The following is a 16819-nucleotide window of genomic DNA, read 5'->3' on the forward strand; positions in this document are numbered from 1 at the left end:
AGACTATGGTTACATGACCTAATTACTATACCTACATTCTTTGAGTAAATATAAGTTCTTAGCCTTGGTACAGGGCTGTACAGAGGATTTCATAGCAGCTTTTCTTGTGCAACTACTGGTTTCATTAGAATATATTTCTTACATTCATTATGTTTTAACTACAAGGTTTATTCTATCCTAAAAGGAGTTCATACAATATCAATAGGACAGGCTCAGTGCCCAGGCGGGGCGCCCCCGGGACAGGTGACCCAGCCCGCGGGGCCTGACCAGCGCGGCTCCGGAACGGGTCGTGCAGCTGCTGCGCACCGTGCCCGAGTCCCCGGGTTTCGCTTTACTGGGGAAAAATTTCAACGTCTCCATTTGTGATCTGAGCTCAGAGAGAAGGTGTCCTGCCAGGTCACACAGCATCGCCGAACCGAGTGACTTGTCAACCCTGACCTGGCCTTCTGCCACCTGCTACTATGCCCTAAACGCGGGCCGGGACCGGCTGGGGGAAGTGCCCTCCACCACGACCCCCATCCCGCGGCCCGCCGCTGCCGCTGGGGTGCGGGGGCGCCGCCCGGGCAGACGGGGGCTGCCACGGCCGGTCTGCCACAGCCGGTCTGCCACGGCCGCTGCACCGGCCCCGCGCGCCTCGGCCCGCCCTGCGCATGCGCCTGAGGTGGCCGCGCAGCCGCGCTGGCCCCCGGGCTCCCCCGGGCTCCCCCGGCCCCGCAGGTGCGGCTGAGGGAGCGCGCGGGGCGCACGGGTGCCGGCGGCGCGGCGGGGCTGCCGTCTCCCTCGGCGGAGGTGAGTGAGGGTCCCGCCCGGCCCGGCGTGTCGCCGCGTCGGCCGCGCTTCGTCGGCCGCCCCACGGTCGCGGTGTGTACTGTTGCCATGGGAACAGCAGGCGCCGGTGGGCTGAGGCCGCCCGCGGCGGGAAGGGTGAGGGGGGCGCGAGCCCCGCGGAGGCGGTGGCGGGTGCTGATCCTCGGCGGGGCCGTGAGGGAGACAGAACCGCAGCCGTGCCCCGCCTGACCGTAGCGTTCGTCCGCGGGGGCTGCCGCCTCGCTGCGGGGGCGGAGGGCTGGGGGGTGCGGTGGCTCGGGCGGGGGGCTTCGCGAAAGCGGCCGGAGCGGGGGGGCTCCGCTCCGTTCCTGGCAGCTTGCTGGCGGCCGCGGCCCGGAGGGGGTCTCGGCTGCTGGTTTGGTTGGTTATTCGCAGAGCCCGGGTTCAGCTCGTGCTCCACAGGTGCTGCTGGTTTGGGGAGTCCCTCTTGTGCAGCTATCTGAGGGCTGCGCTGGAAATCTCGCTCTGTTGAGTGCCCCAGGCTCGGTTTCTTGTAACTTTGTTCTCGTTTCTTTTTGGTAGTGATCTCTTGGCTTCAAAATTCCACCAATCTGAAAGCGTAGCGGTTGTGGTCGATACATTGCTGATGTTGAAAATGACATCTTACAATACCCGTTATTAGTTCACTCTTACTAAACTTGCATTTGGGTGCTAACTGTTGTGGAAATTTGCTTGGGCAGACGGAACGTGGATCCAGATATAGGTGAGCAAATGTTCATGGCTTGAGTACAGGGTTTCTCCTCACTCGGTGATTGCAAGCATACCACTCTGCGTGCTAGCTGTTAAATGACACTGGTTTTGAGGTGGGAGGTAGGATGGCAGAGCCAGTGTGGTGCCACATCTGATGTAGTCAGCCGTGATTCTCTAATGTGTTGATTGACCCAGAGTAAGTGCTGTGAGGGTGCAGCTATCTCACTTCTGGAGATAGCTAGGACTAATCCGGGGTTCTCTGATCCTGTACTGCTATCTATTACTTTCAAATCTTCCTGTACAGCAAAGACCAGACCTCCAGAGGAAACAACTGGGGAAAAAAGACAAGAGCCCCAGTACGGCTCTTCAGACACTGGTGCAATACTCTTCTAGCTTCCAGTAGAGAGTCAGAGAGGAGCTTTTAATCTGTGCAGGTTAAAGGCTACCTGAGAAATGGTGACAGCAGTGGGGGACAAGATCTATGTGCACTGTTTATGCTGTCCCCACTGACACTGTGACGTTCCTTTTATCTGTCCCCTGCTGGCCTTGGGAATCAAAATGGGAATACTACTGGATTTTTCAGGAAGAAGCACTAAGAATTATTTCTTACTTGCAACTAAGATACTTTATTTTAAAAAGGATGTAGAGTAGAGTTTGTGGGAAAAATAGAAATTCTTACAAATAAATACAAAACCAGGCAGAACTAACAGTCTTGTATAAATAATGAAAGTCAAGGGTAAGACCAGATTGTACACTGGGCAGCCAGTCGCTTCCCTTCCACTCTTGTGCAGCTCTTTCATCCTATACTTCCACTTCTGGCTTGTTGCACCTTACTTTGAGTTAGTCTTTGGCACTGTGATTGAATCATTCGGGTACCTTATGCTTATCAAAGTCAAGAAAGCTTCTGGTGACTGGAGGGTTTTTTCCTTATGCACAGGTTGAGGTAGTAATTTTCTGGGAATAGAGCTGGTGTCATATAGCTGAAAGTGCTTCCTCAAATCCTCTGGGGTGTGCGACACTGGAGAGCAGATGAAGCTTGTTTCTTCAGTGTTGCTGCAGCAAAGCAGTTGCTTGGTGTTTCAGCCTTGGGCGTTATAGAAAACAAAGAGTACAAATCATCTTTATCCGTCTTTTGAGAGACAGTGGTTGTGCTGTGATGGCACAGCAGCCAGACTCATTCAGGTGAAGAATTACTCATGGTTCCTAAAGGTTTGAGAGGAAAAGTAAGCTTTCTTATCCTATCGTGTGTGTGTGTGTATATATATATATATATATACATATATACACACACACACACACGCATCTCATATTTTATGACACTGCCTACTTGTTTCTCTGCATTCTATTACATTTTCTGGCAAACGGTTATGGATTAACAGTTAATAATGCATTGGTATTGTATCGCTACTACTTCTGAATGTGTGCAATGCTACCTTAGGCCAAAATGAGGAGGCGTTGGTGCTCTCCCCGGCCAGGTGCTGTCTGACGTCCCGCTCGCTGCCGCCCCCCGGTGAGAGCTCGGAGCGGGCTCCGCCTCGGCGCTCGGCAGCGGCTGCTGCGGGGCTCAGCCAAGCGTTCAAACCAAGCTAGGTTCTCTTTGCAACGTTAGTGGTTAAAACTTTGTTTTTAATGGATTGGAAAGGTGACTAACGGCGGCTAAATAGTAGGACCTATCTAATGAAGCCTGTAGTACAAAAGTTCCTTTGTCAGTTGCATAGGTAAGAGGTGAAAGCTTCAAAAGAACGTTGATATTGTAATAGCAGTTTGGTCTCAACTGTGGCAAATAAATGCACTTCTAGGATAGAACATCTGCAGTTGACAGCCGAATTAACAAAACTTTAAGCTGAGTGTATCAGAGATGGGCTGTTCCACAGAAACACATTGTACCTCTCAGGTTGCTTCTTAGTTTAACTCTGTAGAACATATACGTAAATCTCATAAAATACACATTTCAATATCAGATCACAGAGATTTTAAGACCTAAAGAAAACAGTGTCCTTCAAAGATTAAATGTAAGATATTAAATTACATGAGAAGACTTATTTTAAAATTTAGCAAGGTGGGTGGAAATATATAGACCAGAAAAGAAGTGTGAATTAAGTCAAATTTCTGATTTGTAGAATCATGTTGATTATGTTTCAGTATTTATTCACAGCTGTTGTTTCCATGTATGCTGGATAACTACTGTACCGGACATATGGCCCATGCAGAAGACCTTCCACTTAAAGGTCAAAGTCTTGATTCCCAGTGGCTAGGAGAATAGGGAATGATAATATACCTTCTCTATTCAGTGAGGAGTGGCTGTGTAATTGCTCCAAACAGACTGCTGCAGTGGTATTTCTCACTTAACTCTTTTGAATCATATTGTAACAGAGGGATAAGTAGGGAGCATAGACAGCCAAATTCAGTCACAATGAAGAAAAATAATCTGTTAATGGTAATTGGAAAGATTAAAAATACTGTCAGGCTCCGGCTCCTGATCTGTTCCTGTGTTTTATAATTATGCTTCTTTTAGTGACAGAGGTTGGTGCATTGTTCCTTGGCATCCAATTTTATCTGGTGTAGTTCAGCTGGGGGGGGGGGGGGTTGTGTATTAATTAAAGAAACTGTGCAAGAATGTATAGGCTTTCAAAATAAAACCAGAAGAAGCAGTTGGAAGTGTAAAAATCCAGAATAAGAAGAATTCTTATTGCTTAGTTTTTCTTGTCTCTGCTTATCAAGTTCTGATAACTGTGCCTCAGGTACTGATAATAGTAATACCTCTGACTAATTAAGAAGCTGGCCTTGGTAAGGTAAATCACTCGTATTGGGTATTTCACAAGTTCATTGGAAAGAAAGTATCTCTTTACAGCATATTACTAAATTCCTGTAATCAAGTGTTAAGAAACAGCGTTGCTGTAGTATTGGTCCCAGAAAGCACTGTGGTACTGAGTGTGGTGTATTTTAGCTCCCTCTACAAAATTAAAGGCCCTCCATGTCACATGCTTTCTGGCCATCAGGATTTTCCTATAGAACTGAGAAATAGTGAGGGAAATGCAGTATCAGCTACTTGAGCACTGTCTAGGATTTTGTTACAATATCTTTTTTAACTACATTGCAGCAGCATAACCATTGATGAATTAACAGTTTGTAATTTAAAACTAGCATTATATTCTGTGCCTTCCTTATATATTTTACAGTGTTCTTCCTACTTTGCAGAGGAATGCAAGCTTCAAAGAGTAAAAATACAGAAAAGGCGGAACCATTCTACAGGCTTTCAGTGCCAAAGCAGAAGACCAGTTCTGAGATTATAAATGAAGCCAGAAATGTTCTACGTACGCTAAGTACTCAGAGACCATTTACACCTACAGAAGATCAAAGGAAACTTTTTGGATATGGATCCTCACGAGCTCCTCAGAATAGACCTCCTTCAGTTTTTAGGTACTGTGGCTTTAAGATTTTTTTCAAATATCCTTTAGCAGCAAGAGATTTGATTCTGTAATTATGTTTCCAGTGACTTTTTTCCCTGTGTTAATCTATTCCTAATCACATCCTTTGCGTTCTTCTAATGATCCTTACTGTTGGTGTTAATCTAAACATCCAGGAAGTTCCTGTGGATTAGAGCTACCAGAGGCAGTCATTACACTGGTTTTGTATGTGGAGAATAGTATAGGCAAATGGTCTGTAATTCACCTTTTTCTTAAGACAATGTATGCTTTTATGTGAGATAGTCTTCAGCTTTTCCCTAGAAACTGTGAAAGCTTGCTTGTTTCCACATAAACTGTTTGCTAGATCTTTTTTCAGAGCTTTCTCAGATCTTTTTAAATACGAAATTGTAGATCTTGAAGTTTGAAATGCTCATTTTTAAACAAAATTTATACTGCTTCAAAATTATTTTTATGTGGAGCTTTGTTACATACTATAATTCACAGAATTCAATAGATCAGTCTTCTGTGACGAGAAAAAAAATGTGTATTGGGCTTTTTTCATCCATTTTCCAAGTCAGTCTTTTAGCTCTCCTTATATGTCAATTCTGTAATGATTGTAGGGAGAAGATATGAACTGTATTTGTAATGTCAGGTGCCAGGCATGCCAGAAGGGATGCTCAAATGTGTTTGAATGGCCATAAAGTAAGTCAGTGTCTATGCTGTTCTCATGGCAGCATGACTTCAGGCTCTCAATGTATCCCATATTCCTTATTGCGTAGTGTTGTGCCCTTACAGAAGGCAAGAGCCTGAGTAGGACTTGGCTGTTGGTGACCAGGTAATGAGGTCTCTCTGGCAGACATCTGTGCTTGTTCTGTCTGTGCTGCTTCAGTGTATGGGAAGGAGCATGCTCATGCCTGCACAAATACGGGTTTTCTGCCATGCAGCGTTCTGCAGCTTGTGTCAGATAGCTTGGGCACTAACCACTGTTGGGTTTGTGCGTGAATTTAGGCTAATATTAGAGAATTATTGCAGATGTGTGTGAAATAGCCTGCACACCTACCATAATACAGTTTATCGTGTAATTCTTCTCCCTTAATGCTGCTGGATTAGCAGATATCAAAGTTAAATAGCATTTGTGGAAGAAGAGTATAGTATAGAAGTGCTCTATCACTTTTCCTTTCTTCCCCCTTTTCCCTGTATTCATTGACAAAGGGAAGAAGCATGCTATTAAAAAACTGCCAGAAAATACTGGGTCCTCTTTATTCATATTATATTTGATTTATTTATGCTAGCCTTCATGCATCCAGTTTTGATTTGGCTGAACCAAGATCAGTGTCTGGAGTTCGTCTTAGCCCGCTGGATCATGTGAGTACTCTGGAAATAACTCACGCAATACTGACATATGTGTATCGGTAGCGTTAGGGAAAAAGAATGGTTTGACTACATTGGGGAGAAATGGAAGCCTGTTGTAATGCTAGTCTGAGACTTATAAAGTCAGTTTTGTCATTTTTTTTCTCCCCCAAAGAAACCTGAAAATAATTTTAAGTATTTAAATATTGCTGTACTGCATTGTAATTCTAAGTGACATTAACAAGAATCAGAAGATGGATACTTGAGTCAGCTTTCTTGTGTAAAATTACTAAAATATAAAAAGTTCATGAGCATCAACATGAGCCAGCAAGGTGCCCTTGCCACTAAGAAAGCAGCTAATGATATCCTGGGCTGCATTAGGAAGAGTGTTGCCAACAGGTTGAGGGAAGTGATCCTTCCCCTCTACTCAGCACTGGTAAGGCTACACCTGGAATACTGTGTCCAGTTCTGGGCTCCCCAGTTCAAGAGAGACAGGGAGCTACTGGAGAGAGTCCAGTGAAGGGACTGGAGCAAGGCTGAGAGAGCTGGGAATGTTCAGCCTGAAGAAGAGAAGGCCCATGAGGGGGGATCTCATCACTGTATATAAGTACCAGAAGAGAGTGTGCAAAGAGGGTGGGGCCAGGCTCTTTTCAGTGACAGGACCAGAGGCAGTGGGCACAAACTGAAGAGATGGTTCCCTCTGAACTTTAGGAAACACCTTTTCCTGTTGTGAGGTAACGAAGCCTTGGCACAGGCCACCCAAAGATCTTCAATAGCTTCCTGAACATGGTCCTGGGCAACTGGCTCTATGTGGCCCTGCATGAGCAGGGGGGTTGGGCAAGATGACCTCCAGATGTCCCTTCCAACCTCTACCATTCTGTGGTTGTGTGATCAATAACTTGAAAGTAACTAGGTTGATTGTGATTTCTGTTTGACTTATACGTCTACAGTATGTAGTGATTGTAGTTTATTTAAAACCAAATAAAGGTACTTGTAAGAACCCCTTTTTGCCCCTCTGCGAAAGTTTTGAATTGTTTTTGATTTATAAGTATATCTACCCTTTTAGGTTTTTGTATATTTAATCTTCACGTATAAGATTGTCATGATCGTTTGTTTAGTACCTGAGAAAACAGAGCATGTTAAAGCAGTTAAGTATGCTTGCTGTGTATATTCTTTCTTCAAGACAGTAATCCAAATGTAGCATTCTTCAAAAAATTAGGGGAAAAAAAATCCAAGAAATGTTATTCTTCACTAATTTTGATAAGGTAATGATATGAATCAAATTTTAAAAATTCTGACTGTATTTATATTTAGATTAAATGTATCTCAAGTTGGATTTAAATACTGGTGTTAATTTTTAATTTATCGTGTGTGTGAGAGTGGAAAAAAACTATAGAGAAAACTACTGTTAAGACCAATGCAAAACCAGCCTTTTCTGCTTTACCAATGGAGATAAGTTAGTACACTGTAAATGAAGAGCTTGTATTAGTCACGGTGGTTGTGGGGGAGTAGATCTCACCTCTTGGCTATCTTCAAATAACACGAGGTAGAGCTCTGAAGGATCAAACTGGAGAATTTCTAATGGATTCTTTATTTTAGGGAAAGAACCTTGATCTTAGAGGGAAATGCACTTATGTAGGGCACAACAAGTTTTTTGTACCAGAAGTTCAGGGGGTTGGTCACATCTTCTAAGGTGAAAGGCAATGACATATATAAAACTAGAACTTACACATTTCTGGATCTGCATGATTTGTCTCAGTGTGATAAGGAATGGTACATACGATATGAACACATTTGAAGTGTTTTGGAAATACTACTTTAGTGCTCAGAAAACCAAATCCTAAAGAATAGATGTGCCTCTAGAATTGTTATCACCAGTCTTTGGCATAACATTTTTTTTTCTTAAATAAGCATACTGCAGATGATGTTAAATGAGTATTTACGAGGGAAATAAATAATTTTTAGTTTAAGTTGCTCTGCTCAGGCTAGTTATTGTTTGTTTTCTGCATCCCTGATTGTTTGCTTTTAAATAGATTTCTATGGTGATAATGGTACAGGTATCTGGCTTGTTCAGTGGAATGGTATCATTAGATTCTGGATATGAAAATGAAAATTTCTTAAAGACCAAATCTATGAAACTTTTATCTGTTCTATTGTGAACTGAACCCTTCTTATAAATAATTTGGGTTGGGTTTTTTTTTTTTTTCTTGCTTATATGAAAATGAATTTACCTGTGCTTTTATTAAAATACCTTTTTTATCTTTGTCACAGAAACCAATACCAGTCACTTTTGCAAAAGATGAAGAATGTTCCATTTCTTTTCCAAAACCTCCTGCTGATGCTGCAGGGGTTAGAAAAGTCAGCAGTGTTCGGGCACGCTTATTTAGAACTTCTCAGGAAAATTCCCTTTCTGCTAAAATGGTTCCTCCTGATCAGAGTAAGAATGTTTTGATATGTATTATTTCCTAGAAAAATAAACTGCATGATGGGTTTTAATATCATTAATTACATGAATTACTATATTACATTAAAGGACCTGCATGTCCTTTCAGGGGACATTTTAAAAACATTTAAATGGCTTTAAGGCAGTTTTCAAAATGTGGTTTCCAAAAATCATACTGACTTTCACTTCTGAAAGTGAGTTGAAAGCTATGCAGGTGCCTTTTTTTCCTGCAAGTTTCTAAGTAATGGAATTTTTACTGGAAGTTTTTGTCAGTGGGTAAAATTAATATTGAATGCTGAAATGTTTAAAGAGATAATGAGATAATATCATCTAAGGAGATTCCTTGATGGATTATTGAGTGTAAAAGGAGGAGCAAAGAAGAATGATATGTCTTGAACAGATTTCCAACTACTTTGTATTTGTTGTTGAGTTACATTAGTGGAGACTTAATAAAAGTTGCTAAACATGGGATTTAAAAGTGATTTTCTTGCACATGGGAAATGACATCTTGGTTTCCTGCACATTGGCTCATAATAAAATGTGCTGGAACTCTGTCTTTAATGAAAGCTTACTTGTAATAATGACAATTCTTACATTGCCTGGGATTGTCACTTTATATGATAAGATTAAAAGTGAGCTATTCAGTTTATAGCAAAATAAGTCTTATGCAAAAAGTACTAAACTTTACTTAATTATTATGTATATGTTCTATAAATATATATTTATATCATGTACCTTGATATGTAGTTTAATCTATTAGCCTTAATAAGTTGATGTTACTAATTGGACAAGTTGAGAACCTAATGTAGTTATAGCCTGAGTTTGCCTCTTCTTCCCTTTGAGGATATTGTAAATGTTTATGTAAATTTTTGTGCAGGTCCTTATCATGTGTACATACCAAGGTACAAGTTTAACAGCTACCTTTTGCTTGTGTTTCTTCATAATATTCAGATCCTGAAATACAATAATTTCTTTCACAATGTATAATCCACCTATCTTTAAAAGGGAAATGAAAATAAAATAGATGAAAGATTAAAATGTTAAAATGCAAAACTGAAAGACTTTAAGAAATTATGTTCATAAGAAGACTTTGACTACATTGCTCTGAATAGTCTCAAGCTTTCTCACCTTTTAAATTGATACAAGCAAATTCTGGTAATGTAACATGACAAACAGTAATTTCTTTTGAGCTCTGTCACGTGTATTGTGTAAGAACACTTCTACAAAATGTGTTCTCTTTGGCTATTTCAGGTGAAGAGAAGCTAGATTCTGAAGAACCAGCTATGATGAATAATCTTTGCAGAACTAATAGTAACTGCTTAGCAGACCAAAGGTCATACACACCATTTAATGATGAAAGTAGACTATTAATTTGTAATGAGCATATCAGCAGATTGGAGAGGGAAGACTTCCTGAAAGGGACAGCAGGAAAACACTTACTCCATCTGAGAAGAGAAAGGTCAGTATTGCTTGGGTATGGTAATGTGTGCTTTCTGCACAACCCTCTTCCTAGATAGTAAATTGTGCAAGTATCAAAATGTTTGAAATTGATGGAATTTGAAGGTAGCACTATTTATGCATTAAAGCAAAATTTTGTTTAGATCATTAGGAAAAAAACCCCCTGTTCTTAGGAAGTTTCTACACTTAGAAGACTAATTTGTCCAAAAATTGTTAGTAGGAAGTTGTTTGATATGAAATAACTTTAATTTTGTTTGATTGTTAACATTTCAAAACTAAGCCTTCTAATGATTGAGTATAGAATACTCAAGTTTGAATTCAGTGTCCTTGCTTTTACGGTTCAAGCCTGTTTTAAGGTGCTGTACATTCTTCCTTTAGCTCCACAGATGAGTAGAGCCATGTTTTCAGTTCTGGTATTGGGGAAATATGTGGTAATGCACAAACCCCAGGCTTAAACTCATTGGCAATAGAGGCAGAATATTTCTGTGGCTTTGCATTTTTTTTCAGTTCATTTTTTTTTCATGACCTAACAGGTGAAAGAGAGTAATGAGACTTATGTGCGTGCAGTCTGTTTTTACTGAACCTAGGTTATTACATCCATTCTGTAACTCACAATTAAGTCCTTCTTTTTTCCTTCCCCCCCCCGCCCCTCCTTTTGATTCAGATCTGAATTCTTGCACAGTGAGGAATAGTCTGTGGCACTATGCTCAGTAGGTGTATTGGTTGCTGCATTAGTAGATGGATGAACAACTGTTTTGTGCTAGTAACGTTCACAGATCTGACAGTCTCTACAATAAAGAATGAATAAGAGTTTATTTCCAAAACATGTCCTATAAACACTTGGTCACTATTAAATATGTTTGCCAGTAGGTATATTCTTTCTACCATGTTTTTATGCTTAGGAAAAAAATATTTCCCTGGATATTCTTAAGCACCTTCGATGTTAAGGAGTATATTCTTAATTTTATAAAATGAAACGTGTTTCATTTACTAACTTGATGATATTGCTGAATAGTTTAGAGAATGTTGTCCATTGAGGCTGTTACAGCAAATGATATGTAGCAGTGCTATTGTAGCACTCTGAAATTAAACTGAAAGCAGGATTATTTTTTTTTAAAAAAAGACATTCTGAAAGACTTGAGACTTGCGGGAGCAAAGAAGCAGCTTCATAGATATGGAAGGAGGGAAAACAAGAAACTAAGTCCAATGCCAGTGATGAAAAATTTGGGTGAAGGAAAGTGCCAAGGGGAATGTTTCAGTGCAAAATCATTTTCTCCCATTAAAATCAGTGACCCAAAAGACTTTTTAGGTAAAGGCTGTATGGATTATCATACTACATCAGTTACTGTAATTTGACTTTTATTTAGTAAAGGTGTGGTGTGAAGTACTTCGGTGTTGCAGTTGAAATGGGTAGTTAGTTAATGGTATCCAAGTGTTTCTAATAAGAAAAGGTTAGTTGATACTTCTGCTAAATGGAAAGCGTGGCCTTCCTTCTGAGTCTTAAGTTTTAAACTTGCAGGTATAATTGAACAGTTAACTCAGTATACATCCTTGCTATCTTTTAAAATTATATGCTTCTCCATTATAAGCTTGAAAGGTCTGCAAGTTTTTGATTTGGGGATTTTTGTTACTGGAGCTTTTTGTGATCACCCATTCATGTGGCATTGTGTACTGTAACAATTGAGTTTTCTGCTAGCCTGAACCACAGAATGTCATGATTTACTTTGATTACCTTGGTAATTTTTGAGATTTGATATATTCTTAGGAACAGGCGAAGAAAAGCCTATTACTGAAAAGATTGCTTATTACAACATGAAGTCTTACAGGACTTTTTCAGTTCAGTTTCTCTGTGTGAGAGGAGTTTTAGAAAATACAAGAAGTTGAAAGGGGAAAATTATATTTTTTCAATTTTATATTTTTCAAATATCATTATGCATATTTGAAGAATAGGTTGTCAAGGTTCATTTTCTGTAAGCTCCTCTGGTTTAATTTCTTTATGACCTGTTACTTATTTTCTGACTCTTAATGTGATAGGTAAGATACTAATGATTCTAACCATAAAAGATGGAATATTAATGCATGTATCTTGTCATACCCATGTTTGAACTAGGGAGAGTAATACTAGAGACAATTGAATTTCACCCATCACTGAAATTAGATTTCAAATTACTGGCCTTAAGATAATAGAAAAAATGTTTTCCAATCTTGTTCTGACTAGTTTTCTCCAAAATAGAAGAGTATAACGTAACATTCTTCCCTCTTTCTGTGTTGAATGCAAGATCTGTATTTTTGCATGGGGCATCTTTTCCTTTGTGGTGGTTTGGCCTGTCTGGATATCAGGTGCCCACCAAAGCTGCTCTGTCGCTTCCTCTCAGCTGGGCAGGGGAGAGAAAATACAACAAAAGGCTCATGGGTCAAGATAAGGACAGGGAGACCACTCACCAATTACTGCCATGGGCAAAACAGACTTGACTTGGGGAAATTAATTTATCACCAATCGAGGCAGAGTTGGATAGTGAGAAATAAAAAGCACATCTTAAAAGACGTTCCCACCCCCACTCCTCCCTTCTTCCTGGGTTCAACTTCACTCCTGATTTTCTCTACCTCCTCCTCCTCCGAAGTGGCGCAGGGAAATAGGGAATGGGTGTTGTGGTCAGTTCATCACACATTTCTGCTGCTCCTTCCCCCTCAGGGGGAGGCTCCTCACACTCTTCTCTTGCTCCATCATGGGGTCCCTCTCACAGGAGACAGTTCTCAATGAACTTCTCCAACATGAGTCCTTCCCATGGGCTACAGTTCTTCATGAACTGCTCCATTGTGGCTCTTCCACTGGGCACAGTCCTTCAGACACACACTGCTCCAGCGTGGGTCCACCTGTGGGGTCACAGCTCCTGCCCGCAAACCTGCTCCAGCCTGGGCTCCTCTCTCCCGATGGGTCCACAGGTCCTGCCAGGGGCCTCCTCCAGTGTGGGCTTCCCACGTGGAAGGGTCGCAGCCTTCTTCAGGTGCATCCACCTGCTCTGGTATGGGGTCCGCTGTGGGCTGCCGGTGTCTATCCATGGCGTTACCCTCCATGGGCTGCAGGGGGACAGCCTGCCTCACCGTGGGCTTCACCAGGGGCTGCAGGGGAATCCCTCCTCTGGCACTTGGAGCACCTTCTCCCACTCCTTCTTTGCTGACCTTGGCGTCTACTGAGTTGTTGCACCCGCAAATACTCACTGCTCTCTCTGGCTGCAGTTGCTGTGGCACAGGTTTTTTTCCCCTTTTAAATACGCTATCCCAGAGGTGCTACCACTGTTACTGATGGGCTCGACCTCGGCCAGTGGCAGGTCCCTCTTGGAGCCAACTGGCATTGGCCCTGTCAGAGTCAAACACAGGGGAAGCTTCTAGCAGCTTCTCACAGAAGCCACCCCAGTAGCCTCTCTGCCACTACCAAAACCTTGCCACGCAAACCCAATACAGCCTTCCTCTGTGGGTTGTGCATGCTTTCTGTGTACTTGAGACAGAGCTGATTTTTTGCTGATGCTGCCTGTGCTGCTTTATACACTTGTATCAAGGATCACTGACAACATTTAGGTGCACATATGGCTTAGAGTACCAAACATACCTGTGATGCTGCAATATGCACAAAAATAGTACAAAATCCTTTCACTTCACTAAAGGACAAAGATTCCTCATCTATATCAGCCCAAGCAGTTCATGTCATCCTATGACTGAATGGCTCTAGGTAATCTCAACTTCTCTCATACGTTCTAACTCATTGCTAAGACTTGTGCCAATAAACACACTGGTTCAGTATTTGCATATGATACTACATGTCAGGCAGACTTTAATCTATATTCTTTTCTGAGTTCAGAGATGTCGTTTTTCATCTGACAAGGCAGTTAGAAGATATTGCAGACTTATTGTTCAATGTAGTTTGTTGAGTTTGGCCTTGATAGGAGTTGTATATAAAAAGTTCCAATACTATAGAGGGGTCATTGCAGTAACAGAGTTTTGGCATACTTTCTCAATGGAATGTGTTTACAGGTTATAGATGATTGCTGTGAATTAGATTGCATCTTATTCTATGTCATAAATACCTGAGGCATCTTGTACGAAGTTAAAGGATAGTTTCTATTTAAAGCACATTGTATTCAGGAATAATAGGATGAAGGCTTAAAGAAATGTGAAAACTTTTATTACCTGGAATCCTGTCATTCTCCATATGAAGCAGTTGTGTCAGCCTTGATTCTCTATCCCAGTGACTTAAAATCCTTGGAAGAATTAAGCAAGAGGATTATAGAAATAGTACACTTCATACAGGAGAAGGTGCATGAGTCTTCTTACTCCCTCTTCCCCACAGTTCCTATATATGTTCCAAAATATAATTTCTGTATAAAGCTGTGTTTTTTCTGTTAACGATGAAACTGTAAAGCATGCCAAAATAGCATTAATGGCAGGAACCTGCCATGCTATTACATTTATTTCAAAGAGAACAGAGGGAATTTTTTTATTCCAAGAAGAGAATTGCTCACTTTCCATCTCAGGTTCTTGTGTCGTCCCAAGGACTGATGAAAAGAATGAACAGTGCTAATGAAATAACTACTGCTTTATAAAGATACTGGAGGGGAAAAAAGAGAAAAGACCTTTTTGAGGGGAAGTGATTTGTCATTTTGTTTGCAATTCTGTTTTTCAAATAACCATCTAGTTATAATAGAATAGGTATATTAATTGATGGAGATTGAATTTATTGACACGCCTCAGTAAAGCAAGGAGCAATTTCTAACAATCATAAGGAAGCTAAGTTTTGATTACATCTTCATTCAGCCATTGTGCCTTGCCATCTATTGTGATTGCTATAGAAATGAAACTTCTAAAATGTTTTCTGCATTCATATATTTCAACAGAAGTGTCAACAGCGATGGCAGATTTGCTGATGAAAAGCAACAGTTTCCCTGGTGAGAAAAGATGATTTTTTAAATTTTTTTTTTCTCCTCCTCCTCCAATTTCTCAATATTCTGAAAGCTTAAATGTCATTCCGAGACTCCTTAGAAAGATAGGTGCCTTCAGTGAGGAAAAGCTTGGTGGCAAACAGTTGATTCCCATGTGGCCTGCAGTATGTTTTTTTTTTTTTAAGCAATTTCTGTAAATAGCTACAAAAGTATTAGAAGGTGCTATAAAGAAGAGATACTATGCACTGTTTTCTGTTGCTGTCCTTATTAAATGCCTGTTTGACAGAATTCTTGAGAGGTATTCATCAACTGCTTCCATAAGATTAGTTTCTCTTTCTTGTGCTGTTTAGAGTTTTGGAATGCTTCAATAGAAAATGATAAAAGCAGGGGACAAGTGAATACTGGAAATCACTTCTGCTTGATTGCTTAAACTAGCTTCACATCTGTGCCCAAAATATTTTTTCCTTTTCTCGTCATAGAAGAGGATTCCTACAGAGGAGATAATTTCTTTTCTGAAGGGAACATCCATTGTGTTTTGCTCTGGATGGATATTTGAAATGAATGACATGATGTGGATATTGCTTTGTTGTATGGTTTAGCTGATACTGCTGTAGATTCTCCAGACTTCTTTCAGGATTTCTGTTCTCTTGTTTGTGTATTTTTGCAACTTCTAGAGTTCTCATAAAGCCACAGAAACAGGAAATTAATCTACTAGCTAATCTTTATCTGTTTCTGCCTCAGTTCCACTAGCTATTGAGACCACTAATTTAAGAAACAAACAATCAAGTGGTGGGAAAGCTTTCACAGGTAGACCTTTCTACAGTGTTATCCAAAGACAGTAACAACACCTGTTCTTCCCAGATGGTGCCTGGTTTTGTATAGAGTTAGGTATACCAAGAGAAGATTGGGCATGAAGAATTCTTTTTTTCCAGAACTTTTCGTAAACTATAGATATATCTCTAATATCTATATACTTTATATAGACTATAGGTAATGTATCTCTCGTTTCTTTACTTGTGAAAGAGAGGGTGGAGTTTAGGCTCATTTTTACTGCCTACTCCAAAGGGAGTCTTTCTACTCTAGTCATTAGTTTCAGGATAAGGTCATTGGTCTCCAAATCTGGGAGATCAAGGTCGTGAGAGTCCTTATTACCAATTGAATGGGAATTCTATGATGGGAAAGTGTACCATGCAAGGGGTAAAGAAGGAATGCCAATTCAGTCTAGGTAGGACTATAGTGCCAATGGATTTAGATTGAACTTTTGTTTGGAATGGGAATCCTCATTCGAAATTGCAGTTAGGAAGATGAAGCTGTGGTTTTCAGACCCAAATATATTTAGGTTAGCATTTTCAGTGCTTTTTATGGTTAGAATTAGGCTGTTGGTTGTCTGCTTGCTTAAAGATACACTGGCACAAATGGATAATGTTTATATTTTCTGTATTAGGCAGAAGATGCAAAGACTGTGAAGAATAAAAAGGACACAGATACAGTTTTTTCATCAACCTCTATTATTCTTGTAAGCCATACTATTTAACATGTGTCTTCATCAACAGCCTGTATAAATAGAATACTATATTCTTTTTATTGCTGGAGCTGTTGTAAGTAATGGACTATGGCCATGATTGCATTTATAGAGGAATTGTTATTTGCTCATCTTTAGGAAGACTCAAGAGTGTACTTGACCTATTTGTCAACATACTTTTGCAAAT

General features: G+C 40.6%; 1 protein-coding gene across 1 annotated transcript in view; it reads left to right on the top strand.

The window, feature by feature from the left end:
* The first annotated feature begins 693 nt into the window (after nt 1-693).
* The window catches only part of ARMC2 (armadillo repeat containing 2), a 68840-nt gene continuing 52714 nt past the window's right edge, over nt 694-16819 (top strand). Inside the window, exons 1-5 of the mRNA XM_037392929.1 lie at nt 694-789; nt 4717-4938; nt 6218-6290; nt 8547-8712; nt 9970-10177. Coding sequence (XP_037248826.1) covers nt 4721-4938; nt 6218-6290; nt 8547-8712; nt 9970-10177 — 665 coding nt within the window. The 5' untranslated portion in view covers nt 694-789; nt 4717-4720. The remainder of the gene's footprint in view (nt 790-4716; nt 4939-6217; nt 6291-8546; nt 8713-9969; nt 10178-16819) is intronic.

The sequence above is a fragment of the Falco rusticolus genome, chromosome 6 (genome assembly GCF_015220075.1).
Source record: "Falco rusticolus isolate bFalRus1 chromosome 6, bFalRus1.pri, whole genome shotgun sequence".
In the NCBI taxonomy this organism is placed as follows: Eukaryota; Metazoa; Chordata; class Aves; order Falconiformes; family Falconidae; genus Falco; species Falco rusticolus.